The sequence below is a fragment of the Sorghum bicolor genome, chromosome 1 (genome assembly GCF_000003195.3).
Source record: "Sorghum bicolor cultivar BTx623 chromosome 1, Sorghum_bicolor_NCBIv3, whole genome shotgun sequence".
Lineage (NCBI taxonomy): Eukaryota > Viridiplantae > Streptophyta > Magnoliopsida > Poales > Poaceae > Sorghum > Sorghum bicolor.
This window is the reverse complement of record NC_012870.2, coordinates 3,578,498-3,598,290: the sequence shown is the minus strand read 5'-3', so window position 1 is coordinate 3,598,290 and position 19,793 is coordinate 3,578,498. Positions and strand designations below refer to the sequence as shown.

At 51.1% G+C, this 19,793-nt stretch overlaps 1 protein-coding gene across 1 annotated transcript; it reads left to right on the top strand.

Moving 5' to 3' along the window:
- LOC8061130 (F-box/LRR-repeat protein At1g06630) lies at positions 722–15,435 on the top strand. The gene is made up of 4 exons (XM_021451162.1): positions 722–1,432; positions 13,583–14,116; positions 14,292–14,435; positions 14,520–15,435. Exons 1-4 carry the CDS (start codon positions 722–724, stop codon positions 15,150–15,152), a joined length of 2,022 nt encoding a protein of 673 aa, XP_021306837.1. The 3' UTR covers positions 15,153–15,435.

Here is a 19,793-nt window from a genome sequence, read left to right as displayed (position 1 = left end):
GTGGAAGTGCTCGATTGTTTTTCTTTTCTCCTTTTGTTAGTATGCACGTGGTGCTAAAATTCTACGCTTTTGATCGTCTGCCAACTAGTTGCGAAATAGAATTTGTAAACAAGTTCTTTTAGCACGTGCTGTAAACAAGTTCTTTTTCTTTTCCCCTGTTTACATTGTTCATTTGCCCAATCGATATTTTGTTGCATAATTGTTCACCAAATTATGCCTTGGGCCTTGTTTAGTTTCGAAATTTTTTGGGAAATCGACACTCTAGCACTTTCGTTTGCATTTGACAAATATTGTTCAATCATGGACTAATTAGGTTTAAAAGATTTGTCTTGTCAATTCCGACCAAACTGTGCAATTAGTTTTTATTTTTGTCTATATTTAATACTCTATGCATATGTTTAAAGATTTGATGTGACGAAAAATGTGAAAAATTTTACAAAATTTTCTGGGAACTAAACAAGGCCTTGGTGAACAAGTTGCGAAATAACTTGATGTAACTATGTTTAGTTTCATCTAAAAACTAAATTTTTTCAAAATTTTCCGTCAGAAACTTTTGACATATGCATAAAGTATTAAATATAGATAAAAACAAAAACTAATTATATAGTTTACTTATAAATCGCGACACGAAACTTTTAAATCCAGTTACTCCCCTCGCGCAGTCGCGGTCCGATCTAACACTTCAAACCCTAGCCAACCCCCGCCGGCGGCGGCGGCGGCCATGGCCAACCTCAATCAGGAGGCGAACCCACACGGGCGCCCGGAATGTGTCACGTGCTGCGCGGCATTCAGCTTCTCCGAGGCCGGTTTCGCGGACCGAATCAGCGGCCTCCCCGACGCGGTCCTCCGCAACATCGTCTCGCGTCTCGAGCTCAAGGATGCCGCACGCACCACCGTCCTCTCCCGCCGCTGGCGCCCGATCTGGCGCCCCCCCTCCCCGCTCGTCCTCGTCGACTTGCTCGCCCTCACCGACTCGGTCTCCCGCATCTTCGCCGGTCACCCCGGGGGGCTGTTGTATCCACACGGGCGCCGGGGATTGAATCCACACGGCCTGGAAGGGATGACGTGCCGCGCGCGCTTCAGCTTCCTCTACATCCCCTGCCCGCCGCTCGTGTCTCTCGACGCCCATCTCTCCGCCCTCGTCTCAGAGGCCGGCGGCGCGGACCGAATCAGCGGCCTCCCCGACGCGGTCCTCCGCAACATCGTCTCGCGCCTCGAACTCAAGGAGGCCGCACGCACCGCCGTCCTCTCCCGCCGTTGGCGCCCGATCTGGCGCTCCGCCCCGCTCGTCCTCGTCGACCTATGTCTCTTTCCAGCTGAATTGGACTCCGGGGGATCCCATCACCGTCGCTTGCTCGCCCTCTACGACTCGGTCTCCCGCATCCTTGCCGATCACCCCGGGCCGTTCAGCTGCGTCTACCTCGGGACCTTGGTGTCGACGAAAGCTGGTCGACAGTCTACCTTGGGGTATACCCACGGTAGTAGTTTATCGGTAGACGGTGCGCAAACTACGAACTCGATGGTGACGCAAGACACGGACAAGCTTTTTATCCAGGTTCGGCCGCCGAGTTGGCGTAATACCTACGTCCTGCGTCTGGTTGTATTGATTTGTGTTGAGAGAATATGATGTCCTAGGGGGGTCCCTTGCCTCTCCTTATATAGTCTGAAGGGCAGGGTTACAGATCTGGAAACTAATCCTAGTCGGTTACAATTGTCATAGATAGTTCGATATCAATTCCTATTCTAACCGACTAGAATCCTGCTTGATCTCCACATCTTGCTTCCTTGCGCGAAACTCCAGGCTGTCGGATCAAGCCTTGAACTCGTCTCGTAATGGGCCAAGCCTCCTGGCCCAAGTCTAGCCGTAAGGGTATAGGGGTCTATCCCCCCACAGCTAGTCCCCGAGCACCATGTATTGTGATGTAACACGCCGTCTTGAGCTTCTTCGATCAGTGAGGCTTGACGTCTTCAATAAGCAGGAAAGTCGTCCAAACAGTTGCAACAGTATTTTGACCAACTCAAAAAATAGTTGATCAACATTGACATCGAAGAAGCAGGTTGTTTGAAGAATGCATGGTGCTCTAAATTAAAAAAGATTTCTTTCTTGGTGAAGTGTGCCCACTTTACTTTTCTGAAAAGTATAGTCTTTCAAAAAGCAAGCATATTCACCGCAAGGTGAAGTGTGCCCACTTAGTCCCCGAGCCTGGTAGTAGGTGACGTAGGCACGTGGTGCCAGGGTCAAAAGAAAAGCCCTTAAAGAAATTCTGAAACTGAGATGCATCGCCAGATGCATCGTACCGATGTAGTCCCCGAGCTTGCTGGAAGGCGAAGTATGAGCCTTGTAGCAAGGTCTAAAAAGTTGAATTTACCAGTCCGTCTGCAATTGAATAGACTAATCGACCAGTCCCCGAGCATATAACACTCGGTGGTCGGTACAGTCCCCGAATGCTCAAATTGGTGGGCTGGTCGACCAGTCCCCGAGCGTATAGTGCTCGGTGGTCGGTACAGTCCCCGAGCATGGTGTAGGTTCCATTGGACAAGTCCCCAAGCGCGGTTGGGAACGTAAATAATAGTATGACGACCAGTACCCAGGCGCCAAGTGCGCTGCTTAGTATTCTGCGTTGCTATACTGTACGACCAGTCCCCGAGCATCGAGTGCTCGGTGGTCAGTGTAGTCTTTGAAGTTCCGAGCTGATGAACTGGGCGACCAGTCCCCGAGCATCAACTGCTCGGTGGTCGGTGCAGTCTTTGAAGTTCTGAGCTGATGAACTGGGCGACCAGTCCCCGAGCATCAACTGCTCGGTGGTCGGTGCAGTCTTTGAAGTTCTGAGCTGATGGACTGGTCGACCAGTCCCCGAGCATCAAGTGCTCGGTGGTCGGTGCAGTCCCCAGATTGTTGACTCTCTGGCATATTTGTCTTCTTTTTATTGAAACGATCTTTTCAGTTAAAGTTGACATGACGAGACCTCCTGATGGGTTGTCAGATGGGCGCATGAAAAATTGCGCCTTGCAACTGTGCAGCCGCCCTTTGCGTGGTTTGAGAAAAAGGAAACCATCAATTGGTACGAAAACTCCGCCGCATTAATTGTCTATAATCATTGTGAACCGAAACGCCGCATCCGCCGCATGGCCCGCCCACTTCCCGAGAATACAGGAAATGGGAGGGGTGGAGTTGTGGGTTATAAGAGCCTGACAGTTCCGCCTGTACTCCTTACCCTGCCATTGCCCTCAAGCCTTCCATTCTCGCCTCTTTCAATCACCTGCATCTTCGTAACCCAAATCCACTTCTCACCTCCAATGGCGAAGAGCGACTCCAAGAAGAGGGCCGAACTGATGGCCAAGGAGTGGAAGAAGTCCCGCAGCACCACCAAATCCCTCGGTGACCTCGTCGACATGGGACTCCTGCACAGCTCGGAGCTTGGCGGCTGGAGAGCGCCGGAAGGAGAAAGCTTCCCCGACCCTCGTGCCGGTGAGATCGTCGTGTTCGAAGATTTCGTCAAGAGGGGATTTGGGGTTCCGGTTCATCCTTTTCTCCAAGGTCTTCTTTTGTATTATGAGATCGGGATTTGCAATCTGCACCCGAACTCAATTCTCCTTATCTCTACGTTTATTCATCTGTGCGAGGCCTATGTTGGCATAGAGCCGCACTTCGATCTTTTCCGTTACCTTTTCTGCTTGAGGAAGAAGGGAGCAGTTGGAGGCTCCAAGGTTGCAGGTGGAGTATACCTCAACCTTCGTGATGGAATGAAGAATCACTACCTGCACTGTCCATGGAACACTTCCTTGACCGAATGGTATAGGAAGTGGTTCTACGTCAGGGAGGAACCGGGCAGCTCCACGTTCTACGACGTGGGGTACATTCCCGAGAAGAGGGTGAGCTGGACCGACCGCCCGGAGTTCAACGGTCAAGTGGCGGATCTGATGAAGCCGATCGACTGGTCGCGCCTGGATGGGCTTGGCGTGGTCGGCAACTTTATTTGTCGTCGGGTGATGCCCTGCCAGAAGAGGGTGCACTCGGCGTACGAGTATGCCGGAAGCGTGGACCCGACCAGGATGCGACCGGAGATCTTGGAGAAGGCGGAGGTACAACGGCTGTTGAACGAGCTGTTCAACTTCGCGGACGGAGGCTTCATCCGTGGCAGTGATCGGGTGCAAGCCTTCAAGTTAGGCTGACCAGCACCAAAGGTATGTTGCAGATTATTTTGTTTTAGTATTCGTATATCGTATGTGGCTGGCTCATCTTTGTTGCTTTTTGCAGATCGGCGATGTCGACCGGTGCACAGTGTATGTATCACTGGCACCGGGGATGGAGAATCCTGCGGGAGAAGACCCGCTAGAGGAGGACGCTGCTCGGTGTGCTCATTACACCAGCAGTGAGGAGGAACAAGCCCGCCCCGTCCCAACCACCGAGGAAAGGGTGTCGGGGAAAAGGCCAATGCCTGTGGATCCGTTGCCGATGCCGACACTGCCGGCGGAGAGCAGCCGAGCGCCGAAGCGGCGTCGGTTCGTCCGGATCGACGACGACGAGGAGGAGGAGGAGGCCGTTCCGTCGTTGGTCCGGAGGCCTCCTAGCCGTCCGGACGGCAGGGCGACCACTGCCGACCGTGTGGCCGTCGATCCACCTGCGCCTGGCGCTGGGGAGTCGAGAGCACAGGTGCCGACTGGTCGGACGAGAAGGAGGTTTACCGCGACCCACCGCCGCTCAAACCTGTAAGTGCTCGACTTACGTATTTCACCGATGTTTTTTTTTATTGTAGTTTTGTTCCTTTAGCGCGGTGTCGGATGTCAACCCTGGCCATGCCGCTGGCCAGGGGACGAGTGAGCCGGTTTGCGCTGCTGAAGACGCGGCCCCGCAGACCGCAGAGCAGCCTACGGCTGCAGCCGTGCCTGAGAGCGCCGAGGAGTCCCCGGCCGCGGCACCGGCTACGTTGAGCAGCCCGACCAGGGTTGAGGAGGCTACGGGGACTCCTCCCCCAGCCAGCACCACGGAAAGGGAGGGAAGGGCCCCGACCCCTCCTCCCGCCGGGGAGGGTGAAGTCTCTACACCGCCCCGAGCAGGGGCCGCTCCGACTGCAGGCTCCCCAGGTCTGGTCCAGGGACCAGTAATGCCTGGGACCGCTACCGGAAGCAACGCAGCGCGGGAGGAGGAAGCTCAGGCGGCCTCCGAGGACGAGGTGGAAGAGATTGAGGGTCGTCCCCGTGATGGCCGCCAACACGTGTATGTGTGGCGCCAACGCGGGGATCACTTTATCGGGCATGAAGAGCTCGCCGAGACCGAGGAGGCCGCCAGGGTGGAGCGCGCAGCCAAGCGCCTCGTCGACGAAGTCAAGGTAAGCGACTTTTTGTACTGCTGTACATTCTATGCCTTGTCTTGCATGGTCGTTATATGTTCGCTTTGTAGGGCGCAATGAAAACGGCAAAGTACCGGAAACGGTGCTTTGACCAGATAGAAGGCGTCGTGGCCGAGAACAAGGCCCTGGCCGCGGAGGTAGACCGGCTGCGGTCGGAAGTCGGGGAGAAGGTGGCCGAGATGAGCGCCCAAGAGGAGCGTCGTCTCGACCTCACTCGTCGCTTGGCCGACCAGTACCGGCAGCGAGAAGGTTAGTCACACGCTCCGAGCAGCTTTGCGTACTTGTGTAGTTTGCTTTACTGACCAGTTTATGATTCACGCAGACTTGGAGGAGGAGGTGGCGCGCCTCCGACAAGAGAAGGAGCAGCTCAGCCAACAGCTCGCCGGTGCGCTGGAGTCCGGGCGACGAGCAGGAGAGGAATTGGGTCGAAAGGACCGGGAATTATCTGGTAATGGGTGCCGCCTTGTTAGCTGCTGCTTGTCGCCCCTTTACTTGTTTGGTATGCTGAAAATAACGCTTTGTTTCGTTTGCAGTGCTCAAGGTGAACGCCAAGAAGCACCTGGATGATCTGATCAAGGATCGGGACTCCTGGAAGGTCAACTGTTGCAGGATCTGGAAAGGAGTGTCCCCGGTCCTAGACCTGATCAGTCCCGAGCTCCCAGAGAGCCAGCCCCGCGCGCCACAGTTGACCCCGGTCGAGAAGGCGCAACGGGCGTGGGACTGGCTCCAGCAGTTCGTGAAGGACGCCGGGGAGTTTGCCGGCGCGCACGTCCTCAGCATGGTGCGCGCCCACTACCCCTTGGTCGACTTGGGCAGGCTGGAGAAGGGGTACCCGAAGGAGGTCGGCCCACAGGAAGCGGACGAGCTTCGGGGTAGTCTGCTGGACTTGTCGTCGACAGTGATCGGCGACATCAATCTGTGCGGAACGGCCACTCTCCCAGACCAGCCGAGTCCAGATAGGTCGGCCAGGGAGTTGTCGGGCGCGTCCGTTGCGGGAGATGGGCGGTCGACGCCTGCGGTCTCGACCAGCCAAGCGCCGGTGGCCCCGACCCCTTCGTCCGGGCAGCAGGGCCAGGCGGGTGATCAGCCCGAGCAGCTAGGCCAATAGAGTAGTCTGTAGGAATAGACTAGTGTCTGCCCGTCAGGGTATTTATTGTAAACTTTGTATGTAAAGTTTGTAATAAAGTTTGCTTTTTGTCATGACTGTTGTTTTGAGCGCTGTAAGATTATCTGAGTGACGTGTCACCGTATTCGTCTTGGTAGTCGTTAAGAGCATCCATTGCAGGAGTTTTGCCGAGTGCTGTGTGCGACAAAGTATAGGAAAAAAATAGAGAATTTCATTATCAACAATTATAAGATACTTACAAAGGAAAGTTATGAAAACTTTATGGATAGAAACGTCGCAGTTTGTCTATGTGCCAAGAGTTAGGCACTCGTGTTCCGTCTGGGTATGCCAATCTGTAGGACGTAGGTCGTGTGACCTCGGTCACCACGAAGGGTCCTTCCCAGGGAGTGGATAGCTTGTGCATTCCCTCCTGGCTTGTTTTCCATCGAAGTACCAGATCGCCGACCACGAAGGAACGGTCCTTGACGTTCCTGTTGTAGTATCGCCTGACTGCCGCGAGATATTTTGCTGTTCGGAGACAAGAATCTAAACGCATTTCCTCCATGCAATTGATTTCGAGTTCTCTGGCGTTGTCGGCGGTCACCTGGTCAAAGTGTTCGATTCTAGGAGATCCGAAGTGTATGTCAGACGGCAGGACCGCCTCTGAACCGTACACCATGAAGTAGGGAGACACCCCTGTGTTTCGACTGGTCTGAGTTCGGAGGCCCCAGACCACTGCCGGCAATTCTTTCATCCATCGACCGAGTGCTCTGTCGTTTTCGGTGTACAACCTTTTCTTTAGGGCGTCAACGATCATTCCGTTAGCACGTTCAACTTGACCGTTGGCACGTGGATGTGCCACTGACACGTATTTTATGACTATGCCTCTGTCATCGCAGAAGTCCCAAAAAGTGGTGCCAGTAAACTGAGTGCCTAGGTCGGTGATTATGCTGTTCGGGATGCCGAATCTGTGTATGATTTGATTGAGGAACTCCACAGCCTTCTCGGAGGTTGCCTTGACCAGAGGCATGTATTCAATCCACTTGGAGAACTTGTCGATTAACACGAAAACGAACTTGAAATTGCCCGGGGCTGGTTTAAATGGCCCGATCATGTCGAGCCCCCAGCAAGCGAAGGGCCAAGACGACGGGATGGTTTGAATTTCGTGGGCAGGTACGTGGGTCCTCTTAGCGAAAAACTGACATCCTTCGCAATGTCGGACCAGTTTTTCTGCGTCGTCGACCGCGGTTGGCCAATAAAAACCTGCTCGGAAAGCCTTTCCGACCAGCGTTCTGGATGCGGCGTGATTGCCGCAGGATCCAGCATGTATGTCCTCTAAGAGCTTGATACCATCATCTTGGGGTATGCACTTGAGCAGTACTTCGGAGCTTGCGTTTTTCCGCATGAGTTTGCCGTCGACCAGGATGTAGTTCTTTGATCGTCGAATGAGGCGCTCGTTCTCTGTTTTGTCCTGAAGGACTGTCCCGTCCGATATGTATTTGATGAACGGGGTACGCCAGTCACGCCCACCGGTTGTCGGAGTGGCGTCGTCTATGAGCATTGCCTCGGTGGGCTGCTTGTCGACCAGGGAGGAGCCTACGCTCGGCTCGTGGATGTCCTGGACGAAAATACCCCGCGGGATCTGGGCCCGAGATGAGCCTAACTTCGACAACGCATCTGCTGCTTGGTTCTTATCCCGGACCACGTGGATGTACTCTATGCCGTAGAAGTTGGTTTCCCATTTGCGAATTTCTTTGCAGTAGAGATCCATCTTCTCGTGGGTTGCGTCCCACTCCTTGTTGAGCTGGTTGATGACCAAAGCGGAGTCGCCATAAACATAGAGGCGCTTGACTCCCAGCTCAACGGCTAGTCTTATGCCATGCAAGCATGCTTCGTATTCGGCGACGTTGTTTGACGCCGGAAAAAGGATCCGAAGGACGTAACGCAGTTTGTCCTTGTTGGGTGATACGAACAGTATCCCAGCGCCGGCACCGTTGATGTTCAAGGACCCGTCAAAGAACATTGACCAGTGGTCTGAGATATCGGGAACGGAAGGCTCGTTGAGATCCGTCCATTCAGCAATGAAATCGACCAGGGCCTGAGACTTGATAGTGGTGCGACTCTGGAACTCCAGGGAAAATGGACATAATTCCATTGCCCATTTCACGATTCTGCCATTGGCGTCTTTATTGCGCAGGATGTCCCCGAGAGGGAAACTGGTTGTCACCAGGACTCGATGGCCGTCGAAGTAGTGCTTCAGCTTTCTTGACGTTATTAGAATGGCGTATATGAGCTTCTGTATTTGTGGATACCTGGCCTTGGACTCGTTTAAGACTTCACTTATGAAGTAAACTGGTTTCTAGACTTTGTAGGCGTGACCTGGTTCACCTCGCTCGACCACTATTGCCGTGGAAACAACCCTGTCGGTTGCAGCAATGTAAAGGAGTAGGTCTTCATTGGGCTGAGGCGCTGTAAGGACAGGTGGTGAAGTGAGGAAGGTCTTAAGCTGGTTGAATGCGGTGTCGGCTTCTTCTGTCCAAGAAAATTTTTCCGACGCTTTTAATAGTTTGAAGAAAGGGAGGCCTTTTTCTCCTAGCCTTGAGATGAAGCGACTGAGGGCAGCCATACATCCGGTTAGCTTTTGGATATCCTTTACGTTCTTCGATGGTCGCATGTCGAGTACCGCCTTTACTTTTGAAGGGTTTGGTCGTATGCCGTCGCGACTGACAACGTTGCCGAGCAGTAGACCGGAAGGAACGCCGAAAATGCATTTCTTGGGGTTGAGCTTCCACTTGTACCTATTGAGTGCCTTGAAAGTTCGGTCTAAGTTGTCGATTAGGGTGCTCGCGTCCCTTGTTTTTACGACCACGTCGTCCACATAGGCCTCGACGAGGTCATCACGAATCTCGTCGTGGAGGCATTGCTGGATGGCCCTTTGATAAGTGGCTCCGGCGTTTTTGAGTCCGAAAGACATGGTCGTGTAGCAGTATGCGCCGAAAGGTGTAATAAAAGACGTTTTGATCTGATCTTCTTCCTTTAGCGAAATCTGGTGATAACCAGAGTAGCAGTCTAGAAAGGAGAGGAGTTCGCATCCGGCCGTTGAGTCGACCACCTCGTCGATGCGAGGGAGACCAAAAGGATCTTTAGGACAGTGTTTATTGAGATCAGTGTAATCAACGCACATTCTCCATTCATTATTCTTTTTTCGTACAAGAACCGGATTGGCGAGCCAATCGGGGTGATACACTTCTTTTATGAATCCGGCTGCTAGAAGCCGTGTGATTTCTGTCCTAATAGCCTCCTTTTTGTCACGAGCGAACCGTCGCAGCTTTTGCTTGATTGGTCTTGCGGTCTTCGAGACATTTAAGGAGTGCTCGATCAGGTTTCGTGGGACGCCGGGCATGTCTGCGGGTTTCCATGCGAAAACGCTTACGTTGTCCCTTAGAAACCTGACGAGCGCGTCTTCCTATTTTGGATCCAGGTTGGCCCCGATGAGGGCCGTCTTCTCGGGGCTGCCATCGACCAGTTGTACTTCTTTGTGCTCCTTGGATTTTGAGTTCTTTCTGGCTGTCTCCTGCTCAGGTAATCGGAGCTGGTCGGGAAGCAGCTGCGCGGCTTGAGTTGCTGTTTCTGCCATGCGGATTGAGAGGTCGAGTGCTTCGGTGACCTTGAAGCTCTCCTCTTCGCAGGTATACGCAGTGTAAACATTGCCTCTGACGGTTAGGACGCCCTTCTCCGTAGGCATCTTAAGGACCAGGTATGAGTAGTGCGGGACTGCCATGAACTTTGTCAGCGATGGTCGGCCCAGTATAGCGTGATAGGTCCCGTCGAAATCGGCGACCACGAAGTTGATGAACTCCGTCCGGAAGTGGTCGGGTGTGCCGAATTGGACAGGCAATGTTATCTGTCCGAGAGACACTGAACTTTGACCCGGCAAAACCCCCAGAATTGGGCGTCGTAAGGTTTTAGTTGTGCAGGAGATATCTTGAGGGCGGGCAGGCTGTTGCGAAAGAGGATGTCAATGGAGCTTCCCCCGTCCACGAGCACGCGCTCGAATCTGATGCTGTTGATGCAAGGGTCCAGAATCAGGGGGAAACGACCCGGCTCTGGGATAGCGGCCCACTGGTCCTTCCTGCTGAACGAGATCTCCCTGTGGGACCACGGGGGGAATTTTGGGTCTGCGATCAGCCCGTCCGTGCTGTCTATGTTGAGGCAAGCTCTCTTTAACAGCTTTCTTTCTCGCTTAGATTCAATGGAGACCTTGCCCCCGAAAATGGAGTGGACCACGTCGGTGGGGCTGACGTACTGGTGTCGGGGGTCCCTATCTTGGTCCTCGTCCTCATCTTCGTGGTCGTGCCCGTCTCGCTTGTTGTTTTTCTTGGCGGAGTCGTCTTGGGCGGCCCGCCGTGTATAGATGCTTTTGAGGACGCGGCACTCTTCCATGGTATGATTAGACTTTGGGTGCAGTTGGCATGGTCCCTTCAACGTTTTGTTGTAGTCTTCTTGGTAGTCCCGTCGTCCGTTGGGACGCTTGACCGTGTTTACTTCGTGGTCGTAGTCGCGAGGGCGCTTTCCTCTGAAATCGTCGCGGTTGTCGCGCCGCCGATCCCAACCCTCTCGGTGATCGCGGTTGTCGGAGCGGCGGTGGTTTCTGCTGTCGTAGCGACCACGACCGTCATCTCGCCGGGGAGGCTGGTCGGGTCCTCTCGCATCGTCTCGGATTAGTTTTTCTGCGTCATCGGCATCGGCGTAATTTTTGGCCGTGGCGAGGAGCTCTGCTACCGTTGTTGGACGCTTACGCAACAGCTTGTTCCTCAGCGCTTCGTGGAAACGCAGGCCCTTGATGAAGGCTGAGATGGCCTCGTCGTGGGAAATCTTCGGGATTTTGAGGCGCATATCCGAGAATCGTCGGATGTAATCGCGCAGAGGTTCGTTCTTCCTGTCCCTTATCCTTTCAAGGTCATACTTGTTTCCAGGCTGCTCGCATGTGGCGATGAAGTTGTCGATGAAAGCCTGGCGTAGCTCTTCCCAAGAGTCGAAGGAGTCCTCGGGCAAGCCGAGCAGCCACTGATGACCAGCCTGGTCGAGGACTACGGGGAAGTAGTTAGCCATGACGTGCTCATCCCCTGCCGCTGATCGGACGGCGATTTCATAGAGGGTGATCCAGTTCTCTGGATTTTCCTTGCCGTCGTATTTTTTAAGTTTTTCGAGCTTGAAATTGCGGGGCCACACGACCTGGCGGAGGTGTGAGGAGAACTGTCTTAGGCCCGGAGGACCGTGCGTTGCATCGTACTCGATGCGGCGTAGGTTTTCGTGGACTGCTCTCTCTGCGGCGCGCCTGTTGATGCGGTCCCGGGCATCTTTGGGAGGGATGTTGTGGCGGAGATCCCTGTGCTGGTTTACTTCTTGGCCGCGTACGCGGTTCTGCTTGCGGCGACTGTCGGCGTCCCGACCACCATTGTCGCGCCGTGAGTCCCCTCGACGGTTGTCGGGGGAGCGGCTGCGGTGACGCCTGCTGGGAGACGGTGAGGCCCGGCTTCGATTAGTCTGGTCGGAGCGGCTTCCGTATAAGAGACGTCCTGGACTCTCTTGAGCAGAGTGGTTGTCTGTCCCATTGCAGCGATCAGGTGTGCTCGGATGCTGGTCCGGACTCCCTGGCACTCGGGGGTATCAGGAAGCCGATCTAGGTTAGCCATGGCGACAGCCACGTTGGCGCTTGGCGTTTTGTAGACTGGCTGGTCCCCGACCATGTCAAAGGCATCGTTGAGATTATTTGGTGGCATTTGTTGTTGCTCGTCTGCGCGTCGTCGGGCGCGATCGGCGTTGCGCTGTTCGCGGAGTTGCCTCTGGTCATCTGTTTCTCCATCAACGACCGGTTCGTCGGCGCTGACATTGAACACAATATCCCCTCGCCGGGGGGGAAATATCGGGAATCGGTTGAAACCCGGAGGGTGTGAAGGAAAATCCAGGTCGTAGTCCTCGTCTTCGGTGTTTATAACCTCGGTGGGGACGGAACCGGTGCTTGAGTTGGTGCTGGAAACCTGGTCGTCCCGTAGTTCTCGGATTGTCACCATGTTGACGTAGTGACGATCGTTCCTTGTCGGCGACCAACCCGCCTTGCTGAAAACGGATTGGGTGTGCTGTGAGTAAACAGAGGCCGAGTTGTTCAGGCCGCAAGGATAATCTTCCTTCTTGAGCTCGACGGATCGTCCTGAGGGGGTTGAGGTTATCGTCAGAGACGTTCCCAGCCGTTCGTGTGTGGCGACACGAGTTGGCCGGCGGGATTTGAAAAAATCCGCTGGAGCAGCTTGGTCGGGCCGACGCAGAACTCCGTCTACTAGTTGGGAAACTTCGAGTAGCTTGGAGTCAGCGCGATCAAGCGCTTGGAGAAGGTCCGAGCTGTCGATCTTCTTTCCCTTGTAGAGCGGGAACGGTGGTCGGGCGCTCGGTGCCGCCACGTGTGTGGTCGGAGACGGCGTGATCTCAGATTGGATCTGGGTCTCTTTCGAAACCGTGGTCGTGAGGCCGCCGCTGCACGTTGTCCACGTGATCTGGCCAACGGTGAACGTGAGGCCTTCAGGCACGGTCGCGGAAGCTGGGATCGTGACCATCTTGTTCGCCGGAAAAGTTGCACGCACACCCCCTACCTGGCGCGCCACTGTCGACGAAAGCTGGTCGGCAGTCTACCTTGGGGTATACCCACGGTAGTAGTTTATCGGTAGACGGTGCGCAAACTACGAACTCGATGGTGACGCAAGACACGGACAAGCTTTTTATCCAGGTTCGGCCGCCGAGTTGGCGTAATACCTACGTCCTGCGTCTGGTTGTATTGATTTGTGTTGAGAGAATATGATGTCCTAGGAGGGTCCTTTGCCTCTCCTTATATAGTCTGAAGGGCAGGGTTACAGATCTGGAAACTAATCCTAGTCGGTTACAATTGTCATAGATAGTTCGATATCAATTCCTATTCTAACCGACTAGAATCCTGCTTGATCTCCACATCTTGCTTCCTTGCGCGAAACTCCAGGCTGTCGGATCAAGCCTTGAACTCGTCTCGTAATGGGCTAAGCCTCCTGGTCCAAGTCTAGCCGTATAGGTTCTATCCCCCATGTACCCGTTGTTAAAGTACCGAGACCAGCTCGACCGCTGGCTCCTGCTTCTCGGCATCAAGGGCGTGGAGCAGCTCGTGCTAATCAACAACTACTGGCGCAAGCCCCTCCCCTCCCACATCTTCGGCTTGGGTAACCTCACCCGCCTCCACCTTGCCCTCTGGAGGTTCCCTGACACTGCCGGCCTGCCGCCTGGCGTCGCCTTTCTATCCCTCCGCGAGCTCGAACTCTCGGAGGTCTTCATCAACAACAAGGACCTCGATTTCCTCCTCTCCAGGAGCCGAAAGCTCGAAATCCTTAACTGCACCGGCAACCTGGCTCCGCTTCGCCTCCAGCTGGTCAGCCACAGCCTCCGGTGCCTGCAGATTCAGGGGTCCAATGTGGAGGACATTGCAGTGGTGGACGCCCCACGCCTCGAGCGGCTCATCCTACCTGGAAATTGGGCACACACACACTCCAGAGTAATGATTGAGCATGCCCCAGAGCTATGCATATTTGGAACCTTCGAGCCTGGAAAGCACGGGCTGCAGATCAGTAACACTCTCATCAAGGTGCTTTCATATTCCATTTCCAACTATGCAATTTCAGGCAATGTGCAAATGATAGAGTCCCTTGTCTTATCATTTGTATTCTCCTTTAATTGTATTGGACTTATCATTTTATTCTCCTTTAATTGTATTGGACTTATCATTTTATTCTCCTTTAATTGTATTGGACTGATTGCAGGCTGAGATGTTGGTGAGCCCAAGTGCCGTGGTCCCAACTGTCAAGATCCTGGCAATTCAGGTGCGGCTTGCAGTCCACAATGATGTCAAGAGGCTACCTAGCTACCTCAGATGCTTTCCCAGTGTTGAGAGTCTGCACATCCAGGCGAGAACAATATTACTTCATTTCTCACTACATGTTGTTGCTTGCATAAGCCATCTATACCTAAACTTTATTTAATTGTGGCAGTCCTTGAAAAGCATTAAACCCGCCAGGAAGCGCACCCTCAAAATATGGCAAAAGGTCAGTGCTATTGAATGCGTCAAGTCACAGATCAGGTTGATGGTATTCCATGATTTCAGAGGGTATGCATGTGAGATCTCCTTCCTCAAGTCTTTTGCCCAGAGGACTCAAAAGCTGGAAACGATGGTGATTGTGGTTGCATATGGATGCTTTAGTTCACCTTCTGAGGCTCGATTGAAACTGGAGCCCCTGTTTTTCGCAAAAAGGGAAACCAGTTATTTGCTAAAGCTCTATTTTCCAACCCATAAAGGTGCTGGACCTTGGGACTTGGCAAGTGGGTCTGACTTTTTGAATAGTGATCCTTTCCTGTTCTCTGTTGGGCAAGTTCCAAAAACCTACGCTGCAGAAGTAGGCAAGGAAGGAGGACGAAGTCGTTGGATGCCAAAGATGGAAACAAAGCTGTCTGCCATGTATGGCCCAAGATGGCTGGAGGGAGTACAGGAGAAGCCCAACTTGCTGAAGGGGAAAGACTACTATAGAGAGAGAAGGGAGAGACAGGGAGAGGTAGGGGAGACAGAAGACGTTGGCCGGGTTGTCTCGAGGCGGCGGCAGAGGCCCATTGTACCTGATCTCGCATAATTCTGGTTCTAAACACGTCCAGTACACTAAATCAAGAGTCATGGAGTGATAATCGAGACATTACAGTTCATGATAGTGACTAGTAACCAGTGTTTACACTTTGACAAGTTATGTTTTCTGGACGACAGGCATAAGGTTGCTCGTAAATTCTGTTATTTCTTTAGTGCCCAGTTTCTGTTGTTATATTATTCAATATTCACATTAGGCCCTGTTTGGTTGATTGGCATTTCTTTAAGAGTAACCCGTCGATGTTCTCCCGATGGGGTCTCTTGAATGAGTTTCAGTGGTTCTTTTGCTGGATTGTTTGAAAATTAGTTGTTTCTCGTTAGATTGATTGAAAATTAGTTGATTCTCCTTATTAAGCGTGATAGCTATCCGTTGCTTGTTTGCTTGTAAATATTGTTGCTCTTCACCATGAAAGCATGTTGGTTTCTAATGCGTTCTTTGATCTGTTTGTGACCCGAGGGGTTTAGGGTTTAGGGGAGTAACCCGAGCGTTCTAGGAGCTTGTGTAACCGATACTGTCAACATGTACCTTCGGTTGTTTCGTTCGGTGATACTTTCAAACCAACGTGACACCGAGTACAAACCTGTCGAAAATCATCCATTTTTTTATTTTGAATTTTCGTTTTTATTTGACAAATATTGTTTAATTATAGAGTAACTAGGCTTAAAAGATTCGTTTCGTTTTTATTTGATAAATATTGTTTAATTATGGAGTAACTAGGCTTAAAAGATTCGTTTCGAGATTTATAGTCAAACTGTGCAATTAGTTTATGTTTTCGTTTATATTTAATGTTTCATATATGTGTCCCAAGATTCGATGTGATGAGGAATTTGGAAAGTTTTTTGGTTTTTGGGTGAACTAAACAAGGCCTCAATACTATTAAACTAAAAGTTTGAGTCAATTATGCTCCGTGTTCGATTTTTTTAATGCCCAGCTCTGTATAGGCTGGGTGAGAACGAAGATAACTTGCAACTAAAGATGTGCAACGGGCCGGCATGGCCCGATACGGCACGGGTTGCAACTAAAGATGTGCAACGGGACGATATGGCCCGACACGGTATAGGTCCGTGCTAGGCACGGCCCGTAAGGCACGGGCCTGCGTGCCGCTGTACTGGGCCGACACAGGATACCGTGCCTAGCTAACGGTCCAGACACGGTTCGTGGGCCGTTTTACGTGTCGTGCCAGCCCATTCAGCACGAGGCCCAATAGGCTGTCAGGCCAGCCCGCAGCCCACACCACTAAAAACACATGAATCAATTCTAATTTGGCAAAGCAGATTGAATCTCAAATTTAAAAACACCAGATTTGATCACATAAAACACAAATAAAGCAAATAAACAAGATGTAACCAAAATGATTTCCATGAGCTGTCTGCAGTGTTGCCTCATTAAAAACTTTTCTAGGTAAAACTCACACCTCGTGAGATAAAATTCTAGAAAGGAAAAGAGTACGACCAACTCATGAAAATGTTGAATTATCAAAGATTCAAGTATCGAAGTTATTACAGGTCAACATTCAAATGTTTTCAATGTCTCTCATCTCACTGCCTAATTCATCTTAAGTCCTTGAAGCCTCTATTACTACGGCATCTTCATAAAGGAACTGGTTCTTCATATAGTCTTCTAACTCTTTGTCCACCACAGTGTGTTGTCCATGCTCCTCACCAAGCTCCCAGTCCTTGGTGCAGATCAGCATCTCCACAGTGTCGGCGCTCAATCGCCGTCGCCCCTCCTCAATCACCCTGCCAGAGAGACTAAAAATAGACTCCGAAGAAGTACTTGATACAGGAACAATCATAATGTCTTTAGCCAATAGACAGAGAACTAGAACAGTTAGTTGATTCTCATGCCACCAGTTGAGAACATCAAACTCATCATTATAGGTGTCAAGGTAAGCAGTGAGCTCAAATATGCCAGCAGATGAAATAGATGAAAATGATGAACCATTTGATGTTCCAGAAGAAACTGATCCTCCAAAAATCCTGCCTCATGCCTACTTCCTTTTACCTATCAGGCTAGATGGATGTGTAGTCCTAGCTGGCTTAGCTGCACCAAATCTAGATTCATACTTGTCATATAGTGCATGCAACTCAGATTTAACCTCAGAATGTAACTGATATTGTTACACTGAGAAAGCAAGTCAAGCATATTTTGCAAACCTCTCATCTTAGCCCTTGGGTCTAGAAAAAATGCAAAAGAATATAACAAGGGTATTTTTTCCAGTACTTAAGAAATTTAGTCTTCATTGGCACAACAACATCACCAAGCTGGTTATCATTTTCATAATTTACCAGGTGGGTAGCAATCTCAAGAATGTGATGCAGTACTAGTGGACTAGTGGGGTAGTACACACCAGAAAGTGCAACAGTTGAATCATAGAACAATTCAAGAAACTCCAACACCTTTTCAGCAATGTACCAGTGTTGTTGTGCATATCCAGATTGAGAGTTGATGAAAGCAGAAAAGACAAATCTACATAGCATCAGATGTTTAAGCATAAGATAGGTGGAGTTCCATCTAACATCCATGTCCAAATAGAATTTACGAGGCATGATATCCTTAGCAAGACAGTAGTTCTTGAATTGAGCAACGCGATGATTAGATGAATTTGAAAAATTAATTGCAGTTCTAAAAACTTCTATGTAAGTTTTAAGCCTTTTCAAGCTAGATTTGACAATCAAATTATTTATGTGGCAAGCACAGCGCTGATGCACAACATGATATATTTTTTTAGCAGGATCCCTAAGATCAACATCATAGCCCAAGTAACCATCAAGCATAGGTGTCAAACCACTCATAGCAGTTGTATTAGCAGAAGGATTATCAAGGCTAACAACAAACACTTTGTCAATCAGGCCCCAATCTCTAAGCACAGAAGAGATAACTTCAGCAATGTTAATACCAGTATGAGTCACTTCAATCAATTTAAAACCAATGACAGATTTTTTAAGTTCCCAATCATTAGTGATATAGTGTGCAACAACAGTTATGTAATCATAGTTGTTCGCCATGGCCACCACAGCCTCTCCTTCTTCATCTCTCGGCACCGTTCCTCAATGCCTCTGGCGTCACCAGCTTGACGCCGACGACCTGCGAACAGAGAAGAAGAATAGGGTTAGATCATTAGATGGATCTAGGGTTTAGATGGAGAAGGATAAGAAGAAGACGAGCAGCGGAGATGAGGTGCTTACCTGCTCGGAGACGGAGCCCGGCGTCGGAGAAATGGAGAAGAAGAGCGGCGGATAGCTAGAGACAAAGGTCGGCGACGAAGAAATAGAGCAGACGAGCGGCGGAGACGGGGAAGAGTGGAAGACGAACGAGGATCTTGTAGATCCAGTGGTGGAGACCTCGCCGAAGTAGAGGAAGACGGCTGGTGCGTGGTGGGGAGCGACGACGTAGGCGGAGATTAGGATTTGGGGCAGGGGGTAGCAGCGGCGCGGGCGGGGAGGCCGGGAGGGGGAGCGGTGCCGAATGGGATTAGGGCGCCCCCTCCCCTTGGCTTATATACTGGCCCGGGCCGCTGCCGGGCCGGTCGTTGTTAGCGGGCCGGGCCGGGCCGCCCGCCGTGCCAAGGCATCGGCCCAGGCATGGCCTGCTACGTGCCACGGGCCAGCACACGCCCGTTTCCCACCGTGCCGGGCCGTGCTCGGACCACGCCAAATTACCGTGCTTTGGGCCGTGCCTCGGGCCCACAAGCTACATGCACATCTTTACTTGCAACAAAGGGGCCGCTTGGTTCCTTGCCCGGGTACTGTTTTTGCGTTGCCAAGTGAGGATATGAGTCATCCAGCTTGTTTGATAGCCTTATTGCTTGTGCTAGCGAGGTGTTGGATAGTGTTGGATAATCAAACAAATCTAGCCACATGACAATCAATGAGCAAGTGTTGGATATATAGTTTCCTTATTGTCACAAAAACAACATCTATCGTCTCCTTTCCATTTTCTCTTTTTTAAATTGTCTTCGGTCAAAATTACCCCTTTTATCAAGAACCAAATAAATATCTTGATTTTAAGTGGTAATTTTAGCTTCCATAACAACTTATTTAAAGGTATCACAACTTAATTAATTAAGTGTTTATACATTGTGAAAGATCCTTGTCTTGTAAGACTCCACTTCATGGAATCTTGTTTGGATTCATTAGTACTAATTTTAGCTGCTAATGGATCCAAACAAGCCCTTAGTAAGGGTTCACTTTGATGATTGGTTGTGGTGATATTAGTGCATTATGATCACAAGAATAGATGTCAGCTCGAAGTCTTTGACTCATTGACCGAGGGCCACATAGAAAGATAAGATTGCATCATGCATTTTGTTAGTATGCACGTGGAAGTCCTCGATTGTTTTTCTTTTCTCCTTTTGTTAGTATGCACGTGGTGCTAAAATTCTACGCTTTTGATCGTCTGCCAACTAGTTGCGAAATAGAATTTGTAAACAAGTTCTTTTAGCACGTGATGTAAACAAGTTCTTTTTCTTTTCCCCTGTTTACATTGTTCATTTGCCCAATAGATATTTTACATTGCATAATTGTTCACCAAGTTGCGAAATAAGATACTGATCAAACAATGGCCTGCTATTGTGCTTCATGCCCAGTAGATGTCGTCCCTAGCCTTTGTTGGTTGGTTCAGTATCTCGGC

Bases quoted from the DNA above. Each gene is read 5' to 3' on its own strand.
- LOC8061130 (XM_021451162.1), top strand. From the start codon at position 722: ATGGCCAACCTCAATCAGGAGGCGAACCCACACGGGCGCCCGGAATGT. The intron at 1,433-13,582 runs GTGTCGACGAAA...CCGTTGTTAAAG, and splicing joins GCGTCTACCTCGGGACCTTG to TACCGAGACCAGCTCGACCG. The intron at 14,117-14,291 runs GTGCTTTCATAT...GACTGATTGCAG, and splicing joins TCAGTAACACTCTCATCAAG to GCTGAGATGTTGGTGAGCCC.